Here is a 27,022-nt window from a genome sequence, read left to right on the forward strand (position 1 = left end):
AGATCAAATGGCGTTGCGTTTGGTTCGCAAGCTTGGTTACATGTTTGGATTCGCACGTTATTTGGGTAGAAGGGTCCTTGTCTCGTCATCAACGCAGCAATTCGGAGGAAGAGGGAACTGCTTGAAAGGAAGGCGCATATTTGATACTTTTGGCGCTGGAAGGAGTCTCGCGTGATTAACCCTTTACAACATCAGTATTCATGTTCTCCAAACTGTTCTCTGCACATTGACTAAGTTGCTGACAAAGATAATTCTTACAATCGAGGGTTTGTTTAGTTGGTGATCATCTCTTTTCTTATGACTTTCATGTTTGATTCAGGGGTGATATTGCATGGAGAAATTAGATGCTAGTCACTCCTAAAGGGTTAAGAGGACAGACATCTATTCCTTAGCATGTCATTTATTCATTACGAAATTTAGGCTTGACTAAAAGTTACACATGTAATGAACTTTGGTTTCAAAACAAAGTGATCACAACCTTCGCAGATATGCAAACGAGCCTGATCCGCTTGACCGCCCGTCAGGGTTCCCAGGTTCAGCTTCTTCGTCGTCTACCTCCCCCCCGGGTCCGTTCCCTGAGGTATCTGTAGCCTCGTCATCCAATACTTCGCTTCCTGATCCGCCGTTGTCATTACAAGTATATGCGCAGCATGATAGGAAAACACTGGAATGGTGCACGTTCTTGCAACCACGATCGGTGTCATCATCGCATTTGACATAACGGAAACAACCATACTTTCGTGAACACTTCGGCGTAGGTTCCGAACATATTTTGGACATTGTGTAGAAATCCCTGGCCCCAGGACATAACTTTATGCCGTTTAAAGGTTCACTTCGTCGTCGAATTCGACGTCCTCGTTCTGTAAAATTTAAGTATTTCGTGAAAGAGATCATTAAAGAGCTTACGCGAACGGCAAATAAGGTTAAGAATTCCTCTTCGGTTGTCCATCTTTTACCTGTTTGCACAATAATATGTATTTGATATATTGTATTTGTTGTGAATGGAAGATTTACGGCTTGGAGTCTATTTGATGATTAGAAGAACTGATAAAGAGATATCTTATTAATTTTTATCCTTTTGGGTTTGAAGTAAAAATGGTTCCAAATCTCTGTTAGATATTAATAAATTTTATGAAAAATTTGTTTCCCACGCGGACATGTCGCGGATCAGTACTTAACGGTTGGTACAAAGTAAAGCCAGATTGGACGGATGAGGCTAATGTTAAGTTTAGATTATAGACGAGAAGGATGAGGGGACGCTACAATTTACGGGAACGAAAAAGTGCTAGGGGCTGAACGAAAGGGGCACGTTGAAAAGGACGCAACCGTCTCTTACTTCCATCTAGAACGTGGGGGCATCCTCACTTTCAGTCTCGTTGTTTTGCTTGGTTATCAAACGACCCCATACAACGATTTTCTTACCCTTCGTTCTCATTTCCGTCACCTTCATGGATTCCTGCATTTCTTTCACCTTGTACATCTTATACTTAGCGCAAAAACTCTCTGCCTCTTCACCCAGAGCTGAGCGATCAGTTACCTCCCCGTCAAGAATCCACGTGCTGTCTTTCCGGCTGGTCTCTGTAATAATCGTCTGATGGTAGAATAGAAGAAAAACGAATGCGTGCGAGCTGGAGATAAATTATGGACTGCGCTGGATCCTCCGTTGCTTCGAAATAACATCATAATACTTTTTTTCGCTCGATGAAAATTTTTTTTAACGACGTAGTTCAAAACAAGGAATGGAATAAGCCTTTCTTTCATCCTACTTGTGCGTAGAAAGAAAAATTTTCACGTTATCAAAAAGTAATCTGACCTTCTTTGCCCTCTTTAGATCTCTCACTAGCTTCTTTGGCCGCGACTGCTGTTTAACGAGAGGAAGCAGGTAACAAATCTTGGTTTCCGGGAATCGTAGCAGGGTTAAACTCTGAAAATATATACAAATTGTGAAAGTTAAATTCATCGTCGGTCTGTATGGGTTACATTCTGCGGAGGGACTGGTGACGAGGATGAATTGGATTCCCCTTCCTTCTTAGCGCGCCTTTTTTATGTTTCCTTCCCTTGTTGTGAGTGTAGAGGAGTATGAAATAATATCTATGCTGACATACTCGTGACTATTGCGCAAAGAACACTCTATTGTTTTAGAAGTCACCGAATATTCTTGTAGGTGTTTTGTGACTACTGCTCCACCGATTTTGGAAGCCATGACCCCGGCTCGCCCGAGTTTGAGTTCTGATCTTATGTAAAAAGTGAATTGCAAAATGTAACAGATAGGTAACGAAATTTTTCACAAGCATGAGAAATAACTTAGGGGCCGTTTAGTATTTTTTTGACGGAGGCGTGGGATTTCAAATTTATCTGCTCCCGCAGTCTATTCTCCATAGTCTTGGCTTTAAACTCTGTTAGAGACAACTGAATTGTTTCGACTCAATCGCTCAACCCTAATCAGTCTGTTAAACTCCATGTGCCATGTTCGAACAAGGCGCCATGCTACAATAATTTTATTTCTAACTGCGACTTCTCCATTTGACTTGTGCCAACTATGACTTCCTTTCTGCGTCGATCATTTGCGCTATGAATCTGCAGATTAATTATTTAAAAAATCTCCCCCTTTTAATTTGATGAAGTGAAGGGTTAGACATCAATAAGTGAGAGGGATAACTTACGTTTTTGAAATCGTGCAACACATCACTGCGATCCACACCAGGATGAGCAGGAACTTGAAACAATTCTGTTTGCTTCTTTTCGTCCACTTCGATCTTCTCTTTGTATTCTTTTCCAGCCTCGATGACATCAACTGTAAATTCGACGACCTTGAGAAGTAAATCAGTTGATAGCAGACAGTAATGGATTATTATAGGGCTAAGTCGGAATATTTTTCGAAAAACGCTTTATGAAAGCAAGCAAAATGGAGAGATGTACACTTCCAAAACTTACCTGTTTACGAGAGAAGTAAAAATGCCTGTAGCTTTTGCGAACAGGGTTACCGAAGGTCGCGCTCATCAGCAAAGCCAAGATGAGGAAACGGAACATTGCCATTTTCTCAGAGTGAGTGGCGGGCGGAAGAATTCCCTGACGAGTAAAAAAAAGCGTCACAAGACAGGAGTTTGAGAGGAGATTTCAAGCCTGAGCGAAGCGTGATACAATTGACTGAGCCAGGGAAAGACGATCACTAATTTAAGACTGACTAAAAAAGGGCATTTGAACAACAAGCATGTGTTTACTTTAATATATGAATGCGGAGATTGGTGGTGAAATGTAAACGGAACTTCCACTTCAAGACAAGGAAAAATAAAACTTCGTAAACCAATTTTTGTTTTCGTGCTAGAAATCACAGCATGTACTAGAAGGTCAAAATTTTGAGCCGTGGGAAAAAATTTTAGTGTATGAAGTCTGACTTCTGTGAAAAGAATATCTTCTTTCTAACGCACTTCCCACAAGCCAGATGGATTTCTTTCGTGAAGGATTTCTAAGATAAGAGATGTTGGTAAGGAATGCAGGCTAAGAAATTCCTCGAGACTAAAACCTTGTTCAGGTCCCATTTCAGCTATTTGAAATTGAACTTGTTGAGAGCCGTTATTTGGTGTTACTAACATCATTTTAAATAACAGCACTCAGAATGCAATGGAAAGGAGTCTAAGCTCTCGTTTTATTTCCTTGGGCTCCAGCATACCACCACTTTAACAAATAGATTAGCTGATGAGATTTAAATCATCATGTTGTTTAATGTTAGTCCTTACCTCGAAAAGCGGCCAGAATGAGCAAAAAATAAATGAATAGATTGATAAGCCAAGCGAATTCAAGCAAGGAAATTTGCAATTAAGTTTATTCCGTGACGAAAAGGAAGGCAAATTTTATCACTCAGATACAATAATTAAAAACTTACGTTTTCCCCAATTTAGCAAGATGAACTGTATAGATAACATTTTAACAATAACACTTAATTTACCTTCGGTAGAAGAAAGACTACTCCGGAATCCTGCTCGGCTCTTTGCTACGTATAAGTACAAGCTGTATTTATACCAGAGAAGTTAACATGATAACCTTGGTATTAATTCTTTCAAATCGATAAGACAGAGGAGGAGTTTCCTGTTGTTCATTGAGATGGAAATCATTGTTCTTTTTTTCCTCATTTTTTTAGACACTCTGATCCGATTTGCGGTTCATCAAATGTTTAAGTAGTTTTTATCCAAACCTTAATAAGCTTTGTGCATTTTCTTTAATTAATGGAGTCTAACACTGTTTTCGATGGTAAACAATTACTCAATCAACATAAGAAAGTGTGAAAAAATCTCAGCGAATAGCAAGCAAATGAAATGTTAAACACATTAGAAAGTTTGATTTGTCTAAATTACATTGACGAGTGTTGAAAATATGACTGAGATGGGTTTGATAAAAAAAAGAAAATCGCATAATAGTTACCAGATGAGAAAGTCTGATGTGGACTATCCGAAACGATACCACCTTCCTGGGAATGAAAGCAACGTTAAAAACAGGAAAATGAACCGGGATTATGCTCACATAAAGTATAAACGATCATCAGATGGGTATTTACATAACGTGCTTTCTCGAATTTCCCGGAACACGTAAAATGAAGCGGTTATTGTGATTTCGATTGTTAAGAAAACGATTGAGTAAAGGTCAATACGTGGTCGACATCCGGCCAAATTATTGCAAGACAAACTAAACATGCTATGAAATCAAGGTCAGCGTACGCACTCACTCTCACGACATACATTGAAAATACATCAAAATAACTCTCGTTTTTAAATGAGAACCTCTAGCAGGACATTTCGCCGTTTTGCACGTTGTTTTCCTTCGGAATTTAAAAATATTCCGGAAGTCGTAAAAACTGAGACATTTTAGGCGTCTTCCTGTTCCGTGCAGCTTATCGGGCTGAAAACCAGATGAGTCTTAAATCATTTCCACAGCAAGTCGCTGACCTTGCAATAAAAAAAAACTGGCATCTGAACGATGTTTCAGCAGGATGAAAACGTGTGCAAACGCACGAACCTCACAAGTTAGTTCCGAGTAGAAAGTTACGACTCAGAAATCGTTTTACCGCTCGAGTTGGCAGACATTACTTTTCTGGCGAAGAGAAACAACATGGCCGGAAAAACGTCTGCGTTCGCAGGCAATGGCTTAGAGTGTTTATCAGCAATATTGATATCCCAGTGAGATTAGAACAAAATGTTGAACTTGATAATCAAGTTTGCAAAATCTGTCTAGACGGACGTCTTCGGGATCAAGCTAACAGGCAAGGCTCTTGAACTAAATCACGATTCCACCGTAGGTGAGCGGTTAGAAGCTTACATACTTTGAAAACCGTTGCCGAAAATATCTGGGATGAGTGTAGGCGAAGGCTGTACACTGACAAAATTATTTGTTTGCAAGTTTAAAAGGATACATGGAGTTTTGTTGACGGAAATATCTAAATTGTATGCTTCTCTATCAATTGGCGCAACAAAATAGATTTAAGGCCTTTGTAGAGTGCGAGAATGACTCTCCTCATCTGCCCTCTGCGGGTTGTTGCGCAGCCCTTCCACTCCACCCCCGCAAAAAAAAAAGTTTGAGCTTGGGTTGGCATGATATGCCAAGGAACAGCTGCAGAGACTTCAAAAGCATCACGACAATCATCATGTCATAAGTCAGTAGTCAAGAACGCTGGCGGTGGGGGTCAGGAGAATGTTCACTTTGGTAACGGTCATGGGAGAAAATCGTCATTTATCGTTTGAAAAAACCTTTTATTAAAACAACAGGCGACCAGCAAACTGTAATTGAATTTGAACACAGTAGGAAACAAAAGCATAAAAGCTCTTTCTCTCCACTATAAAATTCTAGATACTAAGTTTTATACTCGGAGAGAAAATATCACGCGAGTGATTGATATTTTCTTTATCTCGTAGGGGTGAATTCAGTTACAAGCGAAGTCACCTCGAGAAGTCAGGAAGCAAAGAAACTAAACAGGAAAAGCAAAGAAACTAAGCTTTTCTGATTATTTATAGCTAGGTGTTCAAAATTATCCGATTACCTGGTTTTCACTGTATCTTTGGGGAAAAAAATGACTATCAAGTTTGTTTGAAGGCTAAATGCCATCTCGGCAAAATAACCAATTTTAAGACTTTCAAGGCATCATGATTTTCGTAAACCTTTCAATACATAGCTACTGGCCGAATATTCAAAGACGGCTCAGCAACACTTCTGCGAGTGATTCTGTGTTTTCCTCTGTTTCTACGGTTGGTGTTGTTGGTCTGTCAATCTTCTCACAAATGTATTCGCAACATTTAATTCGTCTGGTGTCGTGTTCATTCCAACAGCGTGGACCGTAACGACCGTAACGACCGTAACGACCGTAACGACCGTAATGACCAAGAAAACCGAAGAATCGCCGTTCGCGTTTCTTCGCCTCGCGACATTTCTCATTCTGGAAACACCCTAAGGTTTCTCTGCATTTCATTTTGGACTTGGCACATACTTGAAGGGAGGTATTCAGGTCCATTCCCCCGCGGCACAGTTTTGTATCATCCAAAGCACTCACAGACTGACGTTTTACCCTATCTGGCGATGTTCCGCCTGAAGGAGAAGAAGAAGAAAAAAAATACGTATTTGACATAGAAGATATAATCTGTCAAGTTAACCCATCATTATTTATGCGAAATTACCTTTTCAATTTTCAATTGATTGTCGAAGAAATTCAAAATGGTGAGACGCAACATTGTTTTGTTTATGTTTTTGTTTGTTTGGTTTTTTTTATTGACTCGTTGGAGTAACTTGAAAATCAGTTTTAGCACTTTTCAAGCCTTTAATTAAGGTTTCTTTGAAAAAAAAAACATTCTTGTGCGCTTTAGAATTAGGGAACCAGGACTGACTTATTTCTGGGAATATTATAAACCTTTAAACCCCAAGATCTCATGGGTAATTCTCTTTCCTGTGTACCATAAAATTCTTTTGATGTTAGTTTGGAGAATTTGATATTGGATCAATTCCCTGATTGATATTTTTCTTGATTCTCATTACTTGTCTACTTGATATTGTTTTTGATTTTGTAAAGAGAAATTCCGTCTTGATCACTTATGGGAGTTTAAAGGTTTAAGACTCATTGATGTCTCACTTTCAGTTTGTTCTTCGGTATCGTGTTCCCGTTCCTCAGTCACGTGGTATATCGTGTACTGAGTGCAAAAGCCGTTCACTTCTTCACCAAGCCACGATCGATCAGTAACTTCTCCATCCAAAACCCACCTGCTGTACACGCGTCTTGTCTCTGTAATATTCATCTGATTGAATACATAGACAACGATTCACTTAGACGTAAATTGATAAATATTTTACTACGAAACGGTATATTTCATTTTCTATTTCAAATCAATGCGCAGAATGCATGGATTCTCGGCCAGCCTGTGTCTCTGATGTAGACGGAGCTACATTGTCTTGTCTCATAAGATGCGTGTTACCTGTTATTCACCTTCCAAAAAATGTCGCTTATTTCTGAGCCCGCGGGCTAAGGAACCAGTCCTTATTTATCACTTCGGGGAGAGTGTGAGGGGAAGAGGGAACGGAGTGAGGATCAGTCGTCTTTTAAGGGACAAGGGAGAAATCTTGGAAAGAAAAGGGATCAAGCGCTTAATTCTGAGATCTTCAGGGCCAATTTTTGCGCCTAAGTGATGAGGGAAATTCTTGATAAGTTTTTTTCCTATTTGGAAAATGACGTGTTCTTTCTCACCTTCTGGGCCGTCATGTGATCTCTCATTAGCTTCTCTGGCCTCGACTGCCGTTTTACGAGAGGAAACAGGTAACAGATCTTGCTTTCCGGAAAGCGTAACATTGTCAAATCCTAACAGAATAAACAGAAATGATAACCACAGAAAAATGAGTGAAAGAAATAAGGAAGAGGATTGATGGTTGGAAAATGGTGGAGGAGTGTGATTCAGGTTTGGAAAACAACATACGTGTCAGGGCTGAAACAGGAAAATGTCATGATTGATGGAAATATGAGACAAAAACGTAATATTGTGGAAGAATGTGACTTTCACGTAATTGTATTTTCTTGAAGTTATTTCGACTCAATCGCTCAACCTCCATCAATCTGTGAGAGACCACATGTGCCATGTTCGAACAAAGCGTCATGCTGCAGTAATTTTATTTCTAACTGCAACTTCGCTATTTTACTTGTGCCAACTATGACTTCCTTTCTGCGTCGATCGTTTGCGCTATGAATCTGCAAATGACTTCTTTAAAAAATCTCCCCCTTTTAATGTGATAAAGTGAAGGATTAGATATCAATACGTAAGTGGGATTACCTACGTTTTTGAAATCATGTAGCACATCACTGCGATCCACACCAGGATGAGTAGGTACTTGAAACAATTCCGTTTGTTTTTCAAGGTCCACCTCGATCTTTTCAGTGTAGCCAGTTCCACCCTCGCTGATGTCGATATCAAAATCCACGACCTTTTTGGATTAAAATAGCAATTCAGTCTTGCAAGTCTTTGAAATTACTGGGTGAAACGACAGAGTTGACAGCTAAGAATTCGGTTAAAGGTTTAACAATTAACTCATCTCAAAAACGTACTTGTTTCTTCATCCGTCGTCCATCATTAGTAGGGCTAGCAGATGATAAACTTAGGATAACGAGTACGATCAGGAAAGAAAATAAACACGCCATATTTGAATAGGAGATGCAGAAGTTCCTGTTAGGAGAAAGAAAGCGGCATTTGGTCAGAGGTCAAATAAACACGCAATATCTGAACAAAAGATGCAGACTATAATCCTGTCAGGAGAAAATTCGCCATTCAGTCAATGTATAAGACTCGATAAGGCTTAAGAAACATTTTCTTGTGGCAACTGCGCAGGGTTTAATTTCAGCATTATCATTTCTACAAGTAATCTTAGAATAAATTATCCGCAAAGTATTGACACACTGTTATACAGAAAGGTCTCGATAATAAAGTAGTTACATCAACCTAGAGTGCATGAGTTGTTTAGATATAGAACCAAATTTTTATGACTAATTATCAAAGGCAGAAAGCCTCTTTTTCGAATCTGGGAAGTTTTGGTGAAAAATCTTTTAAGAAAAAGAGTAAACCATTTATATCTCAAGAGTTCTTACTCAGAGCTTGCCAAGTTTGTTTGGAAAAGTGACGATTTTTGAGCTGGTCGACTTCAAACACTTTTAAAGGAACATAAAAAGCAGATGAAAGAGCTGAGAATCAATTGAGTTTCCAAATTGGGAGGATAATAACATTCTGAGGCTAAAATTACATAAAACATTGAAAAATTTCTCTCGGTGATATCGCATGAAACTTAACTTCAAATACGAATTCAAATTTGCAGATGAGTTGCACAATATATCAGTGAAAATGAAAGCTTACCTCTCAACATCGAAACTTTTGTTCGCTCGACGAACAGGATGGTTGGAGAGTGAAGTTCAATTTATACTGCAAAGCTTTTTGTAGATCCGTCACATGATTTACCGCTTCCGTTTGCGGTTCAAAAATAAAAAATGAAAAAACAAAACTGATATCTTAAGAAAGGAGAACCCATGATGAAAAACGCATGTCTAGATCTGTGACATCCTGTTGTTGTTCAGTTACAACGAGGTCAGAATATTAAGCGATTGTGATTTAAATGTAATGAATACAGTAGTTACTAAGTTTCATCCCTTTAAATTTAAGCACGTTTCATGTGATGGAGAGGAACGCATCTTTTCAATTATTTGAAAAGCTCAGGCCTATGACATCATTATACTGTTCAATCGCATGCGTTTCCCAGTAGTCTGCTTCCTGTATTTGTTGCTGTTTTCTCAGAAAATTTTGGTTCACATCAAGCGACCTTCTAAAAAAAAACCAGAAGCCATTATCTTCTTAATTTCAGGGCGTAACGAGTGAATTATGCTCTCTTGGCAACTGAATCATGTACGTTGTCTGAAGGTCGCGGGAGGTCACAATATAAAAACATGTGGAGTTGCGTATCACAGCAAAACCTTTCTTTTCCGTTCCTTTTTTAAGTATAACTACTGGTTAACTCGAAGTTAAGTCATTAACTAGAAACAGATTTCTTAGTGCGAGCTCAAATTCTCTGGTATCCCCTGAATATGACATGGTTCCATTGTGTCTGCAGAAGTCGAACAAAAATCTTCTTGTCGTCAAGTTTCTCTTTTCACATTTATATATATCTATATATATGTACTTTAAAAAAAGTTGTCTATGAGCCAAGAGGTCACAACTCACGTCATAAAGGAGTAATTTTATAAACCGTTAAAAAAAAAAAAAACACTTAGATCGGCTCTCTTGAAAATACTTCTCTCCTTAGACGTAAACGTTTACTGTTCTACTGTATACCCAAACAGGAGTACTTCATACTCTTTCTTTACAGCAGCATGCGCTGCATTTTCAACACAGCCGGTTAATGAAAGAGAAATCTCAGTGTCCTTGCCCCTCCCAGTGGTAATTCCATCCCCTGATAAGTAGGCTTTATCTCGTCTCATGATATAATCTGAAAGATGTTAACAAGTTATTTAAGTATACTCTGACGAATTAATACGGAAAACGAAATTGAAGAGTCTCTTCCGAGTTAATCGAGTTAACTAAAAACAGTGTTTAACAACTTCGTATACCAAATAACCGAGAAGAAATAAAAGGTCTCGCAAATTTTTCTCAGGGTAGAGGATGATTTTATAAATTTTGATAGAATTTGATATCTTTATCATAAATAATTCTTCAGCTTTGACTTTTAGGGGGTGATTTGCGAGGCGAGATTTTTAGTGGTAGGAGTTTAAAAAAACCTTCTGATAAATGGTTGAAGCGGTAAGTCTCATGGCTCAAGGCTTTTGGCAACTGCAAGTTAATTCAACAGCTTCCTGTACGTTGGCAAAGGATGTTTGACATCTGAGAAAGAGTCATTGTTTGGCAAGGCAATACTGTCCGATTTTGGACCATAGTGTCTGATTTTAAACAGAAGAGTCTGATTTGGACACAAGAGTCTGATTTTGGATACGTGTGTCCGATTTTGGACAGTAGTGTCCGTTTTAAGACACAAGTGTCTGATTTTGGACACAAATGTCCGATTTTTGACAATAGTGTCCAATTTTGGACTTAACGTTCAAAATCGGACATTTGAGTTTAAAATTGGACATGCAGTACTGTCCGAATACCGACACTAACATTCAAAATTAGTCACTTGTGTTTAAAAACGGACACTCGGGTCCAATTCAGACAATTGTGTCTAATATCGGACTACAGTGTCTAAAATCAGACATTCGTGTATAAAAATCGGTCATTAGTGTATTGAATCCTATCGTAATGTCTAATGTCTAAAAAATCGGACACCACTGAATGTCTAATGTCTAAAATCGGACACCACTGATTAAAATTAGATCAGTGTATTATCATTTAGACCAGTTTTTAGAACTGTGCCGAGTATTCACGTCAATCTCGCTTTACAAATCAAAGCCGGCTAGAGAATCATTTTTGAAGACCTCAAATTGGATTGTAATTGGTGAAATCATTATTTTACCTAAGACTTCTTGGCATGAGTTTGCTGATAGACCTTTTGTTCACTTCTTCGCGATTATTTAGTGTACGAAGATGGTCTACACCCAGTATATAAGTAAGATCGCAAAGTTTATGGTTGAATCCTTTCAAAATGGATTATAAAATGACTCCTGTTAGCGTGACTATGGCCTACGTTGGCAAAGCTTGGCACAAAGACAACCTTTTATTGATTTGATATCGAAAAAAATAAAAAAAAAATGAAAAAATTCGAGTGCCGCAGACACGATGGCTCCATCCTACCATGAAGCACAAAGGGATCCTAGACGATTTGAACTCGCGCTGAGAATTTTAAGAAATGACTTTAACGTCGAGTTAACAGGAAGAGAACGGAAAAGAAAAGTTCTGCAGGAACACAAAAGTCCACATAAAAGCATACATATTGTGACTTCCTGTAACCCTCGCCAGTCAGCGTACGTGATTCAGCTGCCAAGTGGACATAAATCACTTCTTGAAATTAATAAGATCATGAAACCTGGTTTTGTTTAGAAGGTCACTCAAGGTGAATCAGAGTTGGCAACGAAAACAACAACCAGAGCAAAAAAAAACAAATTCAGGGAGATTACCAGGAAACACATGGGCTGACTTCATTGCAGTCAACAGGAAAATCGTCATAAACCTAAGCGCCCCAATTATGCAAAAGATTTTGTCTCTTCCATCACAGGAAATGTGCATAACTGTAGGAGGATAACGTCTAGTGGTTTTGGTATTAAATGCATGTGACTGACACTCCTTCAGTTCCATCTGCCCTCGTTTTATTTGAACAATAACGTGGTAGCACAGACATGTGGCGCCTTCTTTCAGAGGATATCCGTTGCATGTTATTTCATTACACAAACTGCAGACGCAGGCGGATAAACCATCTAGCGGTGCCATAAAAAGTGCCGTTGCTGTTCTCTGCTTTCCAACCATCCTGTTTGTCGAGTGATCAAAATTCAGTCGGGCGCATTTTGGCGGTAAGTTCTATTGTAGTTTGCAGTTTGCAATTCATTCGCAAATTTGAATTCATAAATGAAATTCAAACTTCATTCGCAGGGGAAAATGTTCGAAATAATTTAAGCCTCAGAATGCTATTTCTCCCCTTAATTTTGGAACTTAATTGATTCGTTGCGATAAATCATTCCAAAACTCATTCAAATTGCCACATTTCAATCGATCAGTTTGCAACAATGTAAAATTCTCTGCTCTTTGATCTGCTTTTTAAGCTCCTTCGAATGTGTTTGTAGTTGAGCGACTCAAGAATGGTGACTTTTTTTAACCTTTCGTTTAGCCATTCGTAGGAGCTCTTGTGTAAACTTGGTTCCTCTCAATTAACTCAAAAATTTTTAAACGAAACCTCCTCAGATATAAAAGCAATTTACTTCACATTGTCGGTCAGTCCTTGTTCCATCGAAACGAGTTTTAAGTTGATGAAAATTCTCTTTTCTCATTGTCTGTCTGTCTCAGTAGTGTACAAAACTTTACGGAGAATTTAATATACGATTACTCGCACGGGTGAAAATGTTGGAATCAAAAAGTGCACAGTTGCTACTAATTGCTTTCTAGGTCTGTGTGAGTCTTATCATCAAATCCCGCATTTTTCTCCTAACAGGAACTTCTGCATCTTCTGTTCCAGTGATGGCGTATCTGTTTTCATTCCTGATCGTATTTGTTGTCCTAGGTTTGTCATCTGCTAGCCCTACTAATATTGAGCGACGAATGAAGAAACAAGTACGTTATCGATCAAACTTTCCTGTTGCACGCTTAATTAAATTCTCAGCCGTCCGGCTCGTGTTGTCCCCCAATCATTCAAAAGATTTCACAACTGTCACAGACTAAAGTGTAATTTTGATCCAACAAGGTCGTGGATTTTAATCTCGACATCATCGAGGGTGGAATTGGCTACACTGAGAAAATCGAGGTGGATCTTGAAAAACAAACAGAATTGTTTCAAGTTCCTACTCATCCTGGTGTGGATCGCAGCGATGTGTTGCACGATTTCAAAAACGTAAGTTATCCTGCCTATTTATCAATGTAAAACCCTTTACCTTATCAGAAAAGTAAAGATTTGATAGAGTATCCATTGGCACAATTACAGCGCAAACAATATAAAGGAACTCATACTTAACATAATTTCAATGGTGACGCAGTTAGACATCAATTTACTAAAGTCTCGCCTTTTTCCAGCCTCCCACGCACTCGGTTCTTTCAGAGAAGTATTATACTTCGTAACAATTAATTTTGTCTTATACTTCTAGTAATCATAATATTTTCTCGTTTCATCCCTGGCACTTTGTTGTTTTCTAAACTCGTCTCTCATTCCTCTATTGAGTTTTCCAGCAAACCAGCAATCATTATTCTTAATTCTTTCACATTTTTTTCACAGTGACCTCTTCTTGTTTGTCTCCGCAGAATTTGACCATGCTGCGCTTCCCGAAAAGCAAGATCTGTTACCTGTTTCCTCTCGTGAAACGTCAATCGAGGCCAGAGAAGCTGATAAGAGACCATAAGAGGGCTCAGAAGGTGTGTAAAAACATGATATCCTCCAACTGATGGATAGGTAAATACTTATCAGCGAAACAAGATCGCGCTGATCACTTGGGAGCAAAAATAGGCCTTGAAGATCTGAGTTGTAAGCGCGAGAACTCTTCTCTTTCAAATATTTCTCCCTTGTTCTTAAACTCCTCATTCAAAACTTGCTGACGCGTAGATAACATTATTTCCTCAGAAATCAAAATATAATACGAGTGTTAAATATTCCTCTTGACACTTAAAAAGGGAAGTGTTTAAATTTAAAGGAGTATGGGCTGTAGAATTTTGGGGGTATCACACGGTTTTCAGAGGGTAGGAAATATAAAAAATTTGTAGGGATAAGCTTAGGCTAATTTTGCTCCTCGAATGCCTTTTCACTTGTGACATGAGATTAGGGTGACATAAGATAAGGGCCCACTGATTATTTATCGCCGAAGGGGGAAGAGGGTTCGGAGGATTTTGGTCGTATCAAAATTAAGTTTACCCGATCCCCCCATGAGGTTCTGTAGTATTCTAACGAACATCCTTCATTGGCAGTCAATATTCTACCGTCCCCCCCCCCCCCCGTTTAAACTCTGTATGAGACGACTGGCCCTCCTCTGTTTCCACTGAAAATCATTTGATCCCCCCATAGATCCCCCCCCCCCCCCCACCCACACACACACACACCCAGTCTATAAATAATGACTGGTTCCTTAGTCCGTGGGCTCAGAAATACGCGTCAATTTTGGAAGGTGAATAACATGCATCTTCTGAGGCAAGATGATTTAGCTCCGTCTTCACCAGAGATGAAGACCAGCCGAGAATCCATGCATTCTGCGCATTGACTTGAAACAGAAAATGAAATGTACTGTTTTGTAGTGTAATATTTGTCAATTTACGTCTAAGTGATTCGTTGTCAATTTATTCAACCAGATGAATATTACAGAGACAAGACGCGTGTACAGCAGGTGGGTTTTGGATGGAGAAGTTACTGATCGGTCATGGCTTGGTGAAGAGCTGAACGACTTTTGCGCTCAGTACACTATATACCACGTGACTGAGGAACGGGAACACGTGGCCGAAGAACAAACTGAAGGTGAGACATCAATGAGTCTGTAACACTTAAACTCTCATGAGTGATCAAGACGGAACTCTCCTTACAAAATCAAAAACATTATCAAGCAAACAAGTAATGAGAATAAAGAAAAACATCAATCAGGTCTGTTAGAAATTTTAACGCAATAATTTAAGGCATTTGTCGAACCCCTTTTTACGAAGCACAAATAAAAACACAAAGTAAGTGTTTACTTTTCCAAAAAAAATAATCGAAAGCTTGGAAAGTCATGAAACCGAGGAAGAGCTTTGCTAAAATTGCCTTTTTACTCCATCTAGTTAAAAAAATTAATCATGAAAAGCGCTGTTCCGAATTACTTTCGACAGTCAACTGTAAATATTACTGCATAGACAGTGATGGGTCAACCTGACAGATCACAGCATCTTTATGCGTACCTACCCCTCCCCAAAACCCAAATTAACCCTAACATGCTCTCAGTTGACTGTTACTGGGTTAGGGAAGGGGTAGATGGGCAGTTGATCAGATCCTGATCCTGGTCGTATGCTTTTTTTCCTCAGGCGGAACATCGCCAAATAGGGTGAGACGTCAGTCTAAGAGTGGTCTGAATGATACGAAACTGTGCCCAGGAGGATTGGACTTGAATAGCGCCCTGCAAGTATGTTCCGAGCCCAAAATAGAATGCGACCAAACCCTCATGTGTTTCGAGATTTCCAGATGCAACGACTTTTGGAGACGCCGGCGTTCGTTGCCATTTTGGTTCTCATACGGCGGCTGCTGGAATGATCACGACACTAGAAATATTGTCGAATGTTGCAGATACGTTTGTAATGATATTGATGAACCAACCACAGGAACGGTGGAAAACATGGGCTCAGAAGTTTTGTAGAGGCATCTTTAAATATTTGGCCAATTTAGCTTTCTAGAGATACAGAACAAAACAAGCGATGCTATTATTTCAAATATCTGGCCTCAATTGATTAAAAATATCTAGTTTCTTCATTGTTTTTCCATCTTCTTTCCACCGTAGTCTGTCCACCTTTGGATGGCCCGCACCTTACTATGTGATATCCCAAAGATGTTAATTATACCCCCTAACCTCCGTTCCAGAGGGCTTCTTCTGTCTACCCGGCAAGTCTCCGATTTCGGGCAGTAGTGTCCGATTTTAGACGCTTGTGATCGATTTTAGACAGGTTCTTAAATTCTCAGACAGTTCTCTTCTTCTTCTTCTTTGGTATATTCTTTTGATATTCTTCTTCCTGAATAATGGCTCATTTTTGACATCCACTCTGAGCCAAGAATTTTGCCAAGAAAAGTATCTTCATTATTTTCGTAAATAATGAAACCTCCAGGTCGGTTTACTTTATTTCGGTCAGTGATTGGTCAACTCTCAACCAGAATACAAAACTGAAACCAATCATCCCTTGGTCACCCGCGTTTTCCCGCCTTAAATGCAGTTTGCTTGTTTCCCTTTGACCTCTCATTGGCTCTTTAGAATTTCCCTTTGGTTTTTTGCTATGGCTTTGCGACACTCAATCGAAAAGCGCTCTAGACCATTAATCTGAAATTCATCGGATATAATAAGGCACACGAACAGTGGCATATAAATCCGCATACTAAAATAAATTATTTTTTAAAGGCCCATTTTCACCCTTGATGCAGCGCGCGTTGCGACCCAACTTACTGTAACGCGAAATTCTTTTCGGGTTACTGAAAACCTTCTAAAATCGTCTTTCTCAAGAGCCATCCTGGACATACAATCAATTGTTTTACGGTAAATATATTCACCGTTCGTCATTTTAAAGTTTTCTTACAGTATTGTGAATTTTGTCGGGTAGAATCCGAAGAAAATATTTTTCAAGTGTCACGCTTGGATCTCTACGTACTCTATGTGTAGGGTCGGCGGAAAGGACAATGTTCGAATTTTTCACTTTGTAGAAGCGCTTGAGGATTCTAAATAAAGATAAAATATTTTCCAGTAATTAGGACCGTGTCCGGCCATGTCAGTGAAAAGTTTCTAAGTGTCACGCGCTTGGCTACAGGGTTAGCGAAAAACATCAAGTTCAAACTTTTGGCTGCCTGGAAGCGCTTGAGGATGGTAAATAAAGGCAGAACATTTTCGTATAAGTATTTTTTGGATTTCGAAGAGAAATACAGAAAAATATCGGACTGCCGGACGTTTAGTTATTTTAAGACCGTGTCCGGCTGCCGGACGTTTAGCCACTGAAGGAATGTCAGCGACACTGACAGCTTGCGTTACAATTATTATTTGCTGCTTTGCATGGACAACGACCTTGACCACCCTTTTGAGCGCAAGCTCCACTCTACGGGCAGGAAACTTCAACTGACCCTCGGTCCTATTTAATAAGGATGGCAAACTTCAATAAAAAAAAATATTGATGTATGAATAAAAAACGTGGTGGATCAACATTTTCACCTTCCTCGGAATGCTCGCAAGGATTTTCGTGTTCCTCTTCAACAACAACAGACCCGTGAGCGTTTAGTGCCTCGGAATCTACTAAATTAATGGATCCATCTGATTCCATACCGGATTAAAACGTATAGTATTGTTTTAAACAGAATTATTTTGACAAGCTCACCAAACTCATCGGAGAAAACGCAGAAGCTATTTTGAGACAACATGACTAGGTAAAAATAACCGACCAATCAGAGGCGCTATTTAAACAAAAGCGGTGGTTCAAAACAAAAACAAACGACTACGTTGCATCAAGGTTGGAAATAGGCCTTTAAGCCGGAAATTGTTGCACGATGTAAGCGAGGAAGTTAACTCATTACGAAAGCTCAGAAATGCAGGTTAACCACCGCAGTGAATCTTGAAAAGCTGATACTTCGCAAAAGCTGAAGTAAGTAAGTAAGTAGATAAACTCTTTATTTAAAGAGGGTAGCACTTAATAGCCAAAAGGCAATTAAACATGCGGCCTTAATACATTACATATGATAGTACTAACACAAACATAGATATCAATTACTAAAAATAAATACATTATTATAGAAATAGAAGAACAGTTAAACAAAATAAAAATCTTATGATAAAATCTTAAATAAAGTAGATCTCAGGATTAAATGACAGAGTCAGGAAACTGTAAAATAGCCTGCAGTGCACGCGTCTAATTAATGCAAGCTAACGTTATAAGCTCGCGATCGTTTATCCGACCGGCCATGTTTGATTTGGAGTTAAAGTGGACGGTGAGGGTAGGGGGCGGGGGAAGGGCGAAAAAATCTTCACTACCCTACCCCCATTCTTCTCCTTAGTTTTGACCGTTGGCCACCCCCTTAGGTACAAATTGATTTCTCTCCCCAGCCTTCCGCTGCCATTAAAATCAAAGATGGCGGCCATAATTTTCGTTAAGAAATAACAGCATTCGTTCGCCAAAATTACGCCTGCTCTGTGGGCTAACAATAAAAAGGAACCTAATAAACTACAAGATGGTTCAAACTCTGTTGGTTTCCGAGAAAAATTGCCTTAAGGCCTTTTTAAAATTTTTTACTGATGTCTTTTGTTGTAAGGTGGTAGGTAAACTGTTCCATAGTTGACGAGTGATAACATTGAAAGTTTTACCGCCATCTGATTTACGTTTAAACTTTGAGCGTGCTTAGTTATAGTTTGTATACCTAGTGTTACGAGAGTGAAGATCACCATTACGTGTTAAAAGGCGAGTGATATACGCAGGTAATTCTCCCCGTAGTCTCTTAAATGCAATTAGAAATTTGGAAATTTTAACATCCTCGTAAAAAGGTAACCAGATTAGATCATGAAATAATCTGACATAAGAGGCCTTAGAATCAGCGTCCATAATAAGTCTAGCTGCACGTTTCTGTAATTTCAGCACTTTAGCTAAAAGGTCATTTTCGCAATTGGTCCAAACAACGGCTACATAATTCAGTACAGATCGTATCATGCTCTAATAATATAAACGTTGTTGCTTCATCGGAATTTATACTCTAATTTTTCTTAAAATGCCAACGCGTTGAGAAAGTTTTTACAAACATTTTCAACATGAGAAGAGAAAGACGGTTCGCTATCAAGTTCTAAACCTAGCAATTTGGTATTTGGGACATAATTATGTGAATTCATGCTGTTAAGCAACATGTTTTTGTCCATCTACGAGCTGAGACGTTTCCCAGGGAAATCAACGTTTTCGTCTTGTCTGTGTTAAGTGATAGCTTACTGGCATTGGCCTATTTGGTGACCTCAGATAACGTGATGCGTGATGCCCTTTCTTGGAGAAAATTGACTCACTGCACGATTTACAGTTATAGTGGAGCCAAGACAGGAATTCAGAACTCATATACAGCCAGATAAATTGGTTTCATAAACTTGGTTGACAACATAATGTATAGCCAGTTGAGAATGTCTACTACTTCCTTTTCCTTGTTTGTTCCTTACTTTTGTAATTTCACAGTGTACGTGTTCATTTGTGTGACCTGCTCGTTGTTACTTCCTTGTGTTTGCTCTCGGGTAACACGAATGTTTCCGCCTAGGATTACTCCACCATTTGCGACAACATCAATAAAGATTAATCGTAACCTTCTATAGGGTTTCCAATCGACCTCCTGCATCCTTAAAGTTTCCGCTTAGGATTCCTCCACCATTTGCGACAAAATCAGTAAAGATTGATCGTAACGTTCCTTAAGGTTTCTAATCGACCTCCATTCTTAAATAAGATCACTTTATCCTGAAGCACCTTCAGTTAAATTATAAGTCCACTGTTTGAATAAGTTTGGGAAGCTTCTTAATTAAAGAGGAGGAACCAACTTTAAAATTCATGTTATCATAAAAAGGCGTGCTGCGCTATTAAACGATGAGGCTTTTGGCCTTCAGTACAAAGCCTCAAAAAAAATAAATAAATAAAGTAGATACACCAATCGCTAAATCCTAAAGCCTCCTGGAAGTTGAGCGCTGAAACGGCTTTGCGGAGACGGTTTCCTCAGGCAGTTAGGACGTGACCAAATGTCCGATAAGAGGGATTTCTTGATACCTAAGCCAATTGGCCAGTTGGACAAGGACGCCCTTTAAAGTTTCAGGAACTTGTGGTCTATATCTAGAATGGTAAAAAGAGAACGTCTTGTATCAAAATATAATATTTGTTTGCTGTAACAATTTAACTTTGGGATTGTCGGGGAAGAACAGATAATCGCTCCTTGTGTCACAAACCAATAAAGCAGTATATCACGGACACAACATGCCGGATACAACAACTGTTACTTGATAGTCACGTCACGCAGTAAAAATAGGCTATCCCCAAGTGTCATAACACATTTGGGCTTAGCTAAGCCGTTCCTGTCGCTGAATCATTCTGCAATTGTGAAAATTGCCATTCATGCTATGATTATGAGTTATTTCCAAAGAGAAAATTGTTCGAAAGAGTCCTAAATTTACGTAGCACTCGCTAACGCGCAAGCCGCGCGGATCCTCGCGCCTGATTTCATTTCAATTGTCAACTTTCATTAACATCACGTTCGAAGCCAAACACCTTTCTTTCACTTGCTAATTGAGTCCTCTTGCTTTACATTGACAAGCTTATGGATATTTTACACTTCCCAGGCGAGAATTTTGTTCTTGAGCAAAGCTCGCTATGAAAGCTAAGAAATACACTTAGACCACAGCAGTGAATTTTGAAAAGCTAGTATTTCGCGTGATGCTCTTTCTCGGAGAAAATTGACTCACTGCATGATTACAGTTATAGTGGAACCAAAACAGGAATTTAGAACTCATATACAGCCAGATAAATTGGTTTTATAAACTGGGTTGATAATATAATGTATAGCCAGTTGAGAATGTCTCCTACTTCCTTTTCCCTGTTCACGTCCCCTACCTTTGTAGTTTCACAGTGTACGTGTTCATCTGTGCGAGCTGCTCGCTACTACTTCCTTGTGTTTGCTTCCGGGTAACACAAAAATTTCAGCTCGTGTGATTTGCGACATGTTTTTGTGAACAGTGTTCCCGGTTGTGCTGAAGCTGTTGATTACGCAAGTGGGCTCTATGCCAAGGAGTTGCTATAAAAGAGTGCAGCTATGATACAGCTAGCAGTTAGCAGACGTTTCAAAAGACAAGAAGCTTATCGAAGGAAACATTTCTCTTCAACCATGTTAAATGTAAGTAGACGTGCATGCTTTTTTTGGCTTTGGTTGCACAACGCTGACTTAAAAAGTGAACTATTGCAAGTTTCATACCGCTTGATCCACAACTCTTACCTCCCTCTGTGCCGATCTCGAGAACAAGAAGAATCTTCCCTCACTGTGTTTTCCCCTCTATTTTTGACAGAAAATGAAGGCGATCTCCCTTCAAGTGACGTTAGTACTTTTGGCCTTGATTATCTTGCCAATTTCTACTTCGGGAAATCCCGCTTGGCAGAGACTGAGACCCGAAAAGAGGGTGAGTATGTGATTAAAAAAGAAACGCCATGGCAAATACTGAAAAGCTTACGTTTCGAGCGTTAGTTCGTTGTTCTGAGTCACAGCAAATTCGAAAAGTATGTAGCTATTTCGACCGCCGAAGTGGACGCAGATTCTCGTGCAGTTCACTAAAAAATCTTCGAGTTCAACACGTGGCTTTTATCAGAGTCAGACATCCAAAGCGAAATCAGGAAATGACTTGACACTTTATTGAACCGATGAGTCTTAAATAACAATTTACTGTAGTAATCATCGCAAAGTTCATTCTTCATAATAATATTCTAAAAATGTCAAAACATTGTTTTATTCAGGCACATATGTTTGGGTGTAAATAAGAAGTGAACCTCATTTATCATCCATTCTCGAAATGGTCTCTTTAACGGATCAAGGAAAGTGCTAATCAAATCCAGAAATGTTTTCAGTTAAGGGTTTGCTTCAGAATTTTCAACGAGCCAAACGTCCGTCCGTCGCAGATGAGAACTCTCATCTCATCAAAAGTGTTTCATTTTGATAAGAAAACAAAGGGTATATGCATTTCGTGTATATTTTCAAATTGCAACATTTTTGCACATAAATACATATTAAAGATATATATATATATATATATATGTATATATATATGTGTGTGTGTATAGAACAAGATATCGATTGCTTTGAACGAAACGTGCCATTCATGATATAGCTGTCAAAAATTTTAATGATAATTTTACACCTAAAGGTAGTGGACTACAATGTTCGCATAAGCGAGTCCGGAGAGAATTACACTCAGAAAATTGAAGTGAATCAAGTAAAGAATACCGCATTGTTCGAAGTTCCCGCCCATCCTGGTGTTGATCGTTCTGATGTCCTACATGATTTTAACCAAGTGAGTTTTAGCGTAGACGAATTCTTACTCAACTTTCATTATTACTGTAAAGCCTCGACTCTTTTTACCTTTTTACACATAAATTTAGCACCACTCATGCAAAATCCAGAAGCTGGTCAATTCTTTCTAACCTCACTGTTAACAGACAAGGGTCGACTTCCATCCTCGCTAATTGTTTTTACTAGCTACAAGCTCTTCAGTAATTGTATATCTTTCCATTTTTCCATTTTTTATTTTTTTACTGTGAAATAATGCAACGTAGCTTAAAAAAGCGATATCTAGCCATTGCATAAGTATTTGATATAATTTTCCTTATATCTCTTTATTTATCGCACCAGAATTTGACGATGCTGCGAATCCCAGAAGAGAATACCTGCTATCTGTTTCCTCTCGTGAAGGAGCAGACGACCCCTGAAAAGTTGATTAGGGATCTCGACAAAGCCAGCGGGGTGAGAGCAATTGATACTTTTGCAATAAATCGTATCGTAATTTAATTGTTTCATTATTTGTCGTAATAATTTTGAATAATACCGGTGCAATTGATCCCGGAAAACCCCCTTCATGGCCAAACTACACTTCAGGATGACAGGCCGGGCAAGGGCGCGAGTTATTTTCATGATAAGCGATTTAGCTCGACATAGTTAATAATTAACTAGAACTTGATATGGGACAAATACTACTATGGCTGTATACTTTCCGATGCTTTGAGCGTTGATCCGGGTCAATCGAAGGATTGTGAATTACCTGTGCGTGTGTCTAAATACCAGAATATGCAGTTAGGTTATTGGCGTAAGCTTGGGAAAGGATGATAGTGAATGTTTAACAAATCAGTGGGGCGTGTTCTTTGTTCTTTTATTCTGACTCGAAATTCAAAGTTTCGATTATGAAAATAAATATTGTTTTTGAAATTTTGCGATTCCCCAGCGTTCTGATTCATACCTTAATTTGGTGAAGGAAAGTCCCCAGAAACGTACGTTTTGAAACAACCATCATAAGCTTGGGACTGAGATTTCTTTGCGACCAGTGAAAAAGAATGCGAAGAGAAAAACAAAAAGGGATCATGATTTAATTGCAAGTTTAACGCGAATGTAAAAATCATGGGCCTGATTTTGAAACAGTGTACTTTGTGAAGTCCTGACACACTTCGCCCTCTTTGTATACTATCACACAAATTCGAAAACGATTTAACAAAATATTGAATCCTTAACTCTATCAGATGGTTGTGACGGAGACCAAGCGGGTTGATAACACTTGGATTCTTGACGGCCAGCTAACAGACCGGTCCACACTCAGCGAGGAGTTGGCGCAATTTTGTGCAAAATACTTCATATACCATGTGAAAAAAACCCACGATTCGTTAAGTGTAGCAAAAGGTTAGACAACAAAACTATCAAGTCACATTTCGTCAAGAAAACTTCACATAGCCTAGCGTTTTCACGAGGTCATTTACGCACACACACCTGAACGGACGCACAGATCTCTCGCGTGCGCGTTATTTGTATTCTTGCCAACTCTCCGTAGCCTGAGTTCGACATCCAATCAGCAACGCCCGTCAATTAACAGCTCAAAATTGTCAGTTCTTTCAGAACGTCTAATAAAGTTGTTTTGCTATTTTTCTAACTCTGTAAAATCAAATTACAAATTATAGCATCGGTTGATAGATGATTAACTGTTCCTATTTCTGTGCTGTAGCAGAAAGCCATATAATCGAGGAGGCGGAGTAGTAAACAAACTGTGTCCAGATGCTGCCATAGATGCCTGTATTTCGCCTAAATTTTATATAGCCTGCGTAGCAAGAGTTTGATTTTAATTTGGACACAAGGAATTAAAAAATAAATCCGTCTGGGCGAGCTGGAACTCACGCACACACCACACGCACTCACACCCGCACAGACACACCACCGCTCTCTTGCACGCGTGTCCATTACATCCTTACCGAGCGTCTGCAACGTAGACTAAATCTCACATCCAATAAACAACGGCCGTCTCTAACAATTTAGAATGTCCAGTTCTTTCAGAAAGTCTACGTTGTTTTGCTATTGTTTCTGACTTTGTTAAATCAAATTATAAAATGCAGAATCACTTGGGTAACGATTTAATGTTCCTCTCTCTGTTGCTGTTGCTGTTGTAGAAAGCCATACAATCCAAAAGCGAAGGATCAGAAGAATAAACAGACTTTGTCCTGGCGGCATGGATCTAGATGATGCCTTCAACTCCTGTAATGATATGCCTAAATTTAGGTGCAGAGTTCGAACAAGAACATGCTACAAGTATGTGATTTGTAGTAATATTGGCGAAGATAGACCGGATAATTGGATCGACGTACGAGTCCCCAGGGCGGCTCCCCAAAGTTTAAATTGCCGTGAACAGCACATCTGGAATGCAATCGTGTGTTGTGAATACACTTGCATGCATAAATAAATAAGCAAATTATCTTCAGCTCCCTAACTAGTAACCATTTTCTACGAATTAGTCTTAAACATACAATTAAACATAAAAGAGAACATTTGAACGTTCACTTGTATGTTTGACGTCATGATCACATGGCTACGCTAGAAGACAGACAAAGTTCCTTTCCCTTACACAATGCGACAACTATCAGAGCGATAGGTATCTTGACCAGTTTGTATCAACAAGTGGTTCTTTTCTTTTTGTAAAATAAGCTATATTTAATAGAAATAAAGTATAGAACTTTTTGGAGAAGGAGAGAGTAACTGTGTCTATTTCTAATAAATGCAAACTATTTCAAGATGTCGACAACATCTTGTTAGGGACCGTTGATTATTCATTGCCGGGAAGGTTTTTTTTTTTCGGTGGGGAGAGGGGGGGCGGAGGGGAGCTCACGTGGCTTTTAGGGGGAATAGAACGGGATCAGTCGTCGCCAACAGAGAAAAAGAGTATAACGAGGGGCCTATGGAAAATCGACTCCCAGTTAATTTCTGTAGAACAGGGATAATAGGAATATTGCAAAGCCTTATGGGGGATCAGGAAACCGCCGGCAACCCCCATCCCTCCGATTATCCCAAGGTGACCAGGGCTGGTTGTGGGAAGACCCAGTTGGAAAGCCTTCCCAAGCAATTCCATTAAAACACTCCCACCCAAGTATTCGAGACAGGCAAGCTCCAACACACCTGCTTAGAGTCTTCATGAATGATTCAAACGCTTGTCCATAAGAGAATGGACTCGAAACTGGGATCCATTAAAGCTTATCAACCTTCCTACAGATACTCCGAAAGAATTTTAAGGCTTAACAGACGGGACTTTCCTCTGTTACCAGCGCAGGATGATATAAATTTCGGGTCTATACTCACTTTTTCTGTTGTATAAGTTTTTTTTTAACTAGAATAACACGAGGCATGAAGAGCGGAAAATTAGCGTTAATTCTTGCAAACAATGCTCTTACAGACACTTAGTACTCAAATGAAGTCTCTGCGTCATTACTGACTCATTTACGCACAGTAGTATCTATAAGGTGCGATAATTCAACAGATAGGGATTACTGAAAGGATTAAATTACTGTCTCTTACATTCGTCACAAAATTTAATTAGACGGCGCGAGAATACAATGCTAATGACGTGGCTTAGAAACGCATTTTCACTTTTACTGCGAAAACCTTTGTTAAAAAGCAATGACGTCGTTATTCCCGGCTTTTGTAGCGTTTTAAAAAGCATATCTATGTTTCTAACAGGAAATGAAACTCAGTTTCCATTGAAATATTATTTCATAAAGGCACTTCAACTTCATTATTTGCGAAGAATTGAGAAGTCAACAAGTTCTTCGGTCGATAATCTAAGCGTTTTTGTCCGTTGAAGTACGTTACAGAAACTTGGCGGATTTAACATTAACACAGAATTTAGCGTTCAACTGCTGAAGTCGTAAAGTGGCTCTGTGGACTCTAAAGCCTTTCGTTTGTAAACGCCACATTAACGCCGTATTTCAACCTTAATTAACAGGGACCACAAAAATGCGCTCATTACACGATAAGCTTACATTCAAATGAAGCTATTCGACTTTCAATACATTACTAATGTTAAAACTTTTTATTTTCCATTTAACTTTACCAAAAACTACTTTATATCACAATTAATTAAGCTTACAACGCGTAACATATCGTTTTTTAACGATGAAAACTGCTACGGTCGAACAGCACCTACTACAGTTCCCAAAGTTCTATTTCCTCAAAATTCCCCGGGGAAAAGCACATTTTCGGTATGAAAACAGCTTCAGTTTACATCGTTTAATTGGGACATCTTTAGGTTTGCCAAGTAAAGTATTTTCAATTATTTTTTTAAGATATAGGTCGATATCAGTTCTAGAAAATGTTTACATTAAGAACGCTTTAGATTCCCGAGAAAAGTCTCGAAAATTTTGCTGTTGCATTTGAAAATGCGTGGCAAGGCTTTGCGAAGATATGAAGTACTGAAGTTCTCGTTGACGAGAAGGAAAACTCCTTTTAACGAGCAAATCTCGCCACTGACGAGCACTTTTCGTCAATGTCAGCTGATCACAGAGAACTAAAATGGTTGCTCTCGGGTCGAAAAGGAAATGGTGCTGTTGCAAACTGATTATTAAACCCTTCGGCAGGAATTCCTACACTAAGCAAAACAATTCACACACGGAACATCGTTTTA

The 27,022-nt window shown here is 39.0% G+C and overlaps 4 protein-coding genes and 2 long non-coding RNA genes across 9 annotated transcripts; 2 read left to right on the forward strand and 4 right to left on the reverse strand.

The window, feature by feature from the left end:
* Window positions 1–384: 384 nt before the first annotated feature.
* Window positions 385–5,477, reverse strand: LOC149033922 (uncharacterized). Of its 4 annotated transcripts, none has more exons than XM_089194227.1 (7): window positions 4,420–5,477; window positions 3,947–4,008; window positions 2,935–3,069; window positions 2,664–2,810; window positions 1,814–1,924; window positions 1,423–1,591; window positions 385–860 (listed from the first exon to the last, which is right to left on the reverse strand). In XM_089194227.1, exons 3-7 carry the CDS (start codon window positions 3,034–3,036, stop codon window positions 472–474), a joined length of 918 nt encoding a protein of 305 aa, XP_089050353.1. In that variant the 5' UTR covers window positions 3,037–3,069; window positions 3,947–4,008; window positions 4,420–5,477; the 3' UTR covers window positions 385–471. The 4 variants fall into 4 exon arrangements, with proteins under 4 accessions (XP_089050353.1, XP_089050355.1, XP_089050356.1 ...); XM_089194229.1 differs by having other exon boundaries at window positions 3,947–3,991; window positions 4,420–4,576; XM_089194230.1 differs by lacking the exon at window positions 3,947–4,008 and having other exon boundaries at window positions 4,420–4,567.
* A 243-nt stretch (window positions 5,478–5,720) lies between these two features.
* On the reverse strand, window positions 5,721–9,416 carry LOC113664169 (uncharacterized). Its single transcript, XM_027179761.2, has 6 exons — window positions 9,366–9,416; window positions 8,567–8,684; window positions 8,299–8,445; window positions 7,718–7,828; window positions 7,109–7,271; window positions 5,721–6,570 (listed from the first exon to the last, which is right to left on the reverse strand). The coding sequence occupies exons 2-6, from the start codon at window positions 8,657–8,659 to the stop codon at window positions 6,176–6,178; spliced, it is 909 nt and encodes a 302-aa protein (XP_027035562.2). The 5' UTR covers window positions 8,660–8,684; window positions 9,366–9,416; the 3' UTR covers window positions 5,721–6,175.
* A 2,955-nt stretch (window positions 9,417–12,371) lies between these two features.
* Window positions 12,372–16,110, forward strand: LOC113664173 (uncharacterized). Its single transcript, XM_089194231.1, has 6 exons — window positions 12,372–12,499; window positions 13,135–13,253; window positions 13,384–13,530; window positions 13,935–14,045; window positions 14,970–15,132; window positions 15,669–16,110. The coding sequence occupies exons 2-6, from the start codon at window positions 13,161–13,163 to the stop codon at window positions 15,995–15,997; spliced, it is 843 nt and encodes a 280-aa protein (XP_089050357.1). The 5' UTR covers window positions 12,372–12,499; window positions 13,135–13,160; the 3' UTR covers window positions 15,998–16,110.
* Window positions 16,111–19,414: 3,304 nt separating this feature from the next.
* Window positions 19,415–21,082, reverse strand: LOC149033923 (uncharacterized). The gene is made up of 2 exons (XR_016183026.1): window positions 20,946–21,082; window positions 19,415–20,171 (listed from the first exon to the last, which is right to left on the reverse strand). It is a non-coding gene; the product is annotated as an uncharacterized LOC149033923 (long non-coding RNA).
* Window positions 20,979–25,093, forward strand: LOC149033924 (uncharacterized). Its single transcript, XM_089194233.1, has 6 exons — window positions 20,979–21,225; window positions 21,395–21,505; window positions 22,244–22,390; window positions 22,729–22,839; window positions 23,607–23,763; window positions 24,522–25,093. The coding sequence occupies exons 1-6, from the start codon at window positions 21,145–21,147 to the stop codon at window positions 24,809–24,811; spliced, it is 897 nt and encodes a 298-aa protein (XP_089050359.1). The 5' UTR covers window positions 20,979–21,144; the 3' UTR covers window positions 24,812–25,093.
* On the reverse strand, window positions 23,436–25,760 carry LOC149033925 (uncharacterized). The gene is made up of 2 exons (XR_016183024.1): window positions 25,522–25,760; window positions 23,436–24,765 (listed from the first exon to the last, which is right to left on the reverse strand). It is a non-coding gene; the product is annotated as an uncharacterized LOC149033925 (long non-coding RNA).
* Window positions 25,761–27,022: the final 1,262 nt, after the last annotated feature.

The sequence above is a fragment of the Pocillopora damicornis genome, chromosome 14 (genome assembly GCF_964200805.1).
Source record: "Pocillopora damicornis chromosome 14, jaPocDami1.2, whole genome shotgun sequence".
NCBI lineage: Eukaryota > Metazoa > Cnidaria > Anthozoa > Scleractinia > Pocilloporidae > Pocillopora > Pocillopora damicornis.

Bases quoted from the DNA above. Each gene is read 5' to 3' on its own strand.
- LOC149033922 (XM_089194227.1), bottom strand. From the start codon at position 3,036: ATGGCAATGTTCCGTTTCCTCATCTTGGCTTTGCTGATGAGCGCGACC. The intron at 2,811-2,934 runs GTAAGTTTTGGA...TTACTTCTCAAG, and splicing joins TTTACTTCTCTCGTAAACAG to GTCGTCGAATTTACAGTTGA. The intron at 1,925-2,663 runs GTAAGTTATCCC...ATATATTTTCAG, and splicing joins TGTTGCACGATTTCAAAAAC to AGTTTAACCCTGCTACGATT.
- LOC113664169 (XM_027179761.2), bottom strand. From the start codon at position 8,659: ATGGCGTGTTTATTTTCTTTCCTGATCGTACTCGTTATCCTAAGTTTA. The intron at 8,446-8,566 runs GTACGTTTTTGA...TAATCCAAAAAG, and splicing joins GACGACGGATGAAGAAACAA to GTCGTGGATTTTGATATCGA. The intron at 6,571-7,108 runs GTGAGACATCAA...CTTCTCCTTCAG, and splicing joins TACCGAAGAACAAACTGAAA to GCGGAACATCGCCAGATAGG.
- LOC113664173 (XM_089194231.1), top strand. From the start codon at position 13,161: ATGGCGTATCTGTTTTCATTCCTGATCGTATTTGTTGTCCTAGGTTTG. The intron at 13,254-13,383 runs GTACGTTATCGA...TGATCCAACAAG, and splicing joins AGCGACGAATGAAGAAACAA to GTCGTGGATTTTAATCTCGA. The intron at 13,531-13,934 runs GTAAGTTATCCT...TTGTCTCCGCAG, and splicing joins TGTTGCACGATTTCAAAAAC to AATTTGACCATGCTGCGCTT.
- LOC149033924 (XM_089194233.1), top strand. From the start codon at position 21,145: ATGATACAGCTAGCAGTTAGCAGACGTTTCAAAAGACAAGAAGCTTAT. The intron at 22,391-22,728 runs GTGAGTTTTAGC...TTATCGCACCAG, and splicing joins TCCTACATGATTTTAACCAA to AATTTGACGATGCTGCGAAT. The intron at 23,764-24,521 runs GTTAGACAACAA...TTGCTGTTGTAG, and splicing joins TTCGTTAAGTGTAGCAAAAG to AAAGCCATACAATCCAAAAG.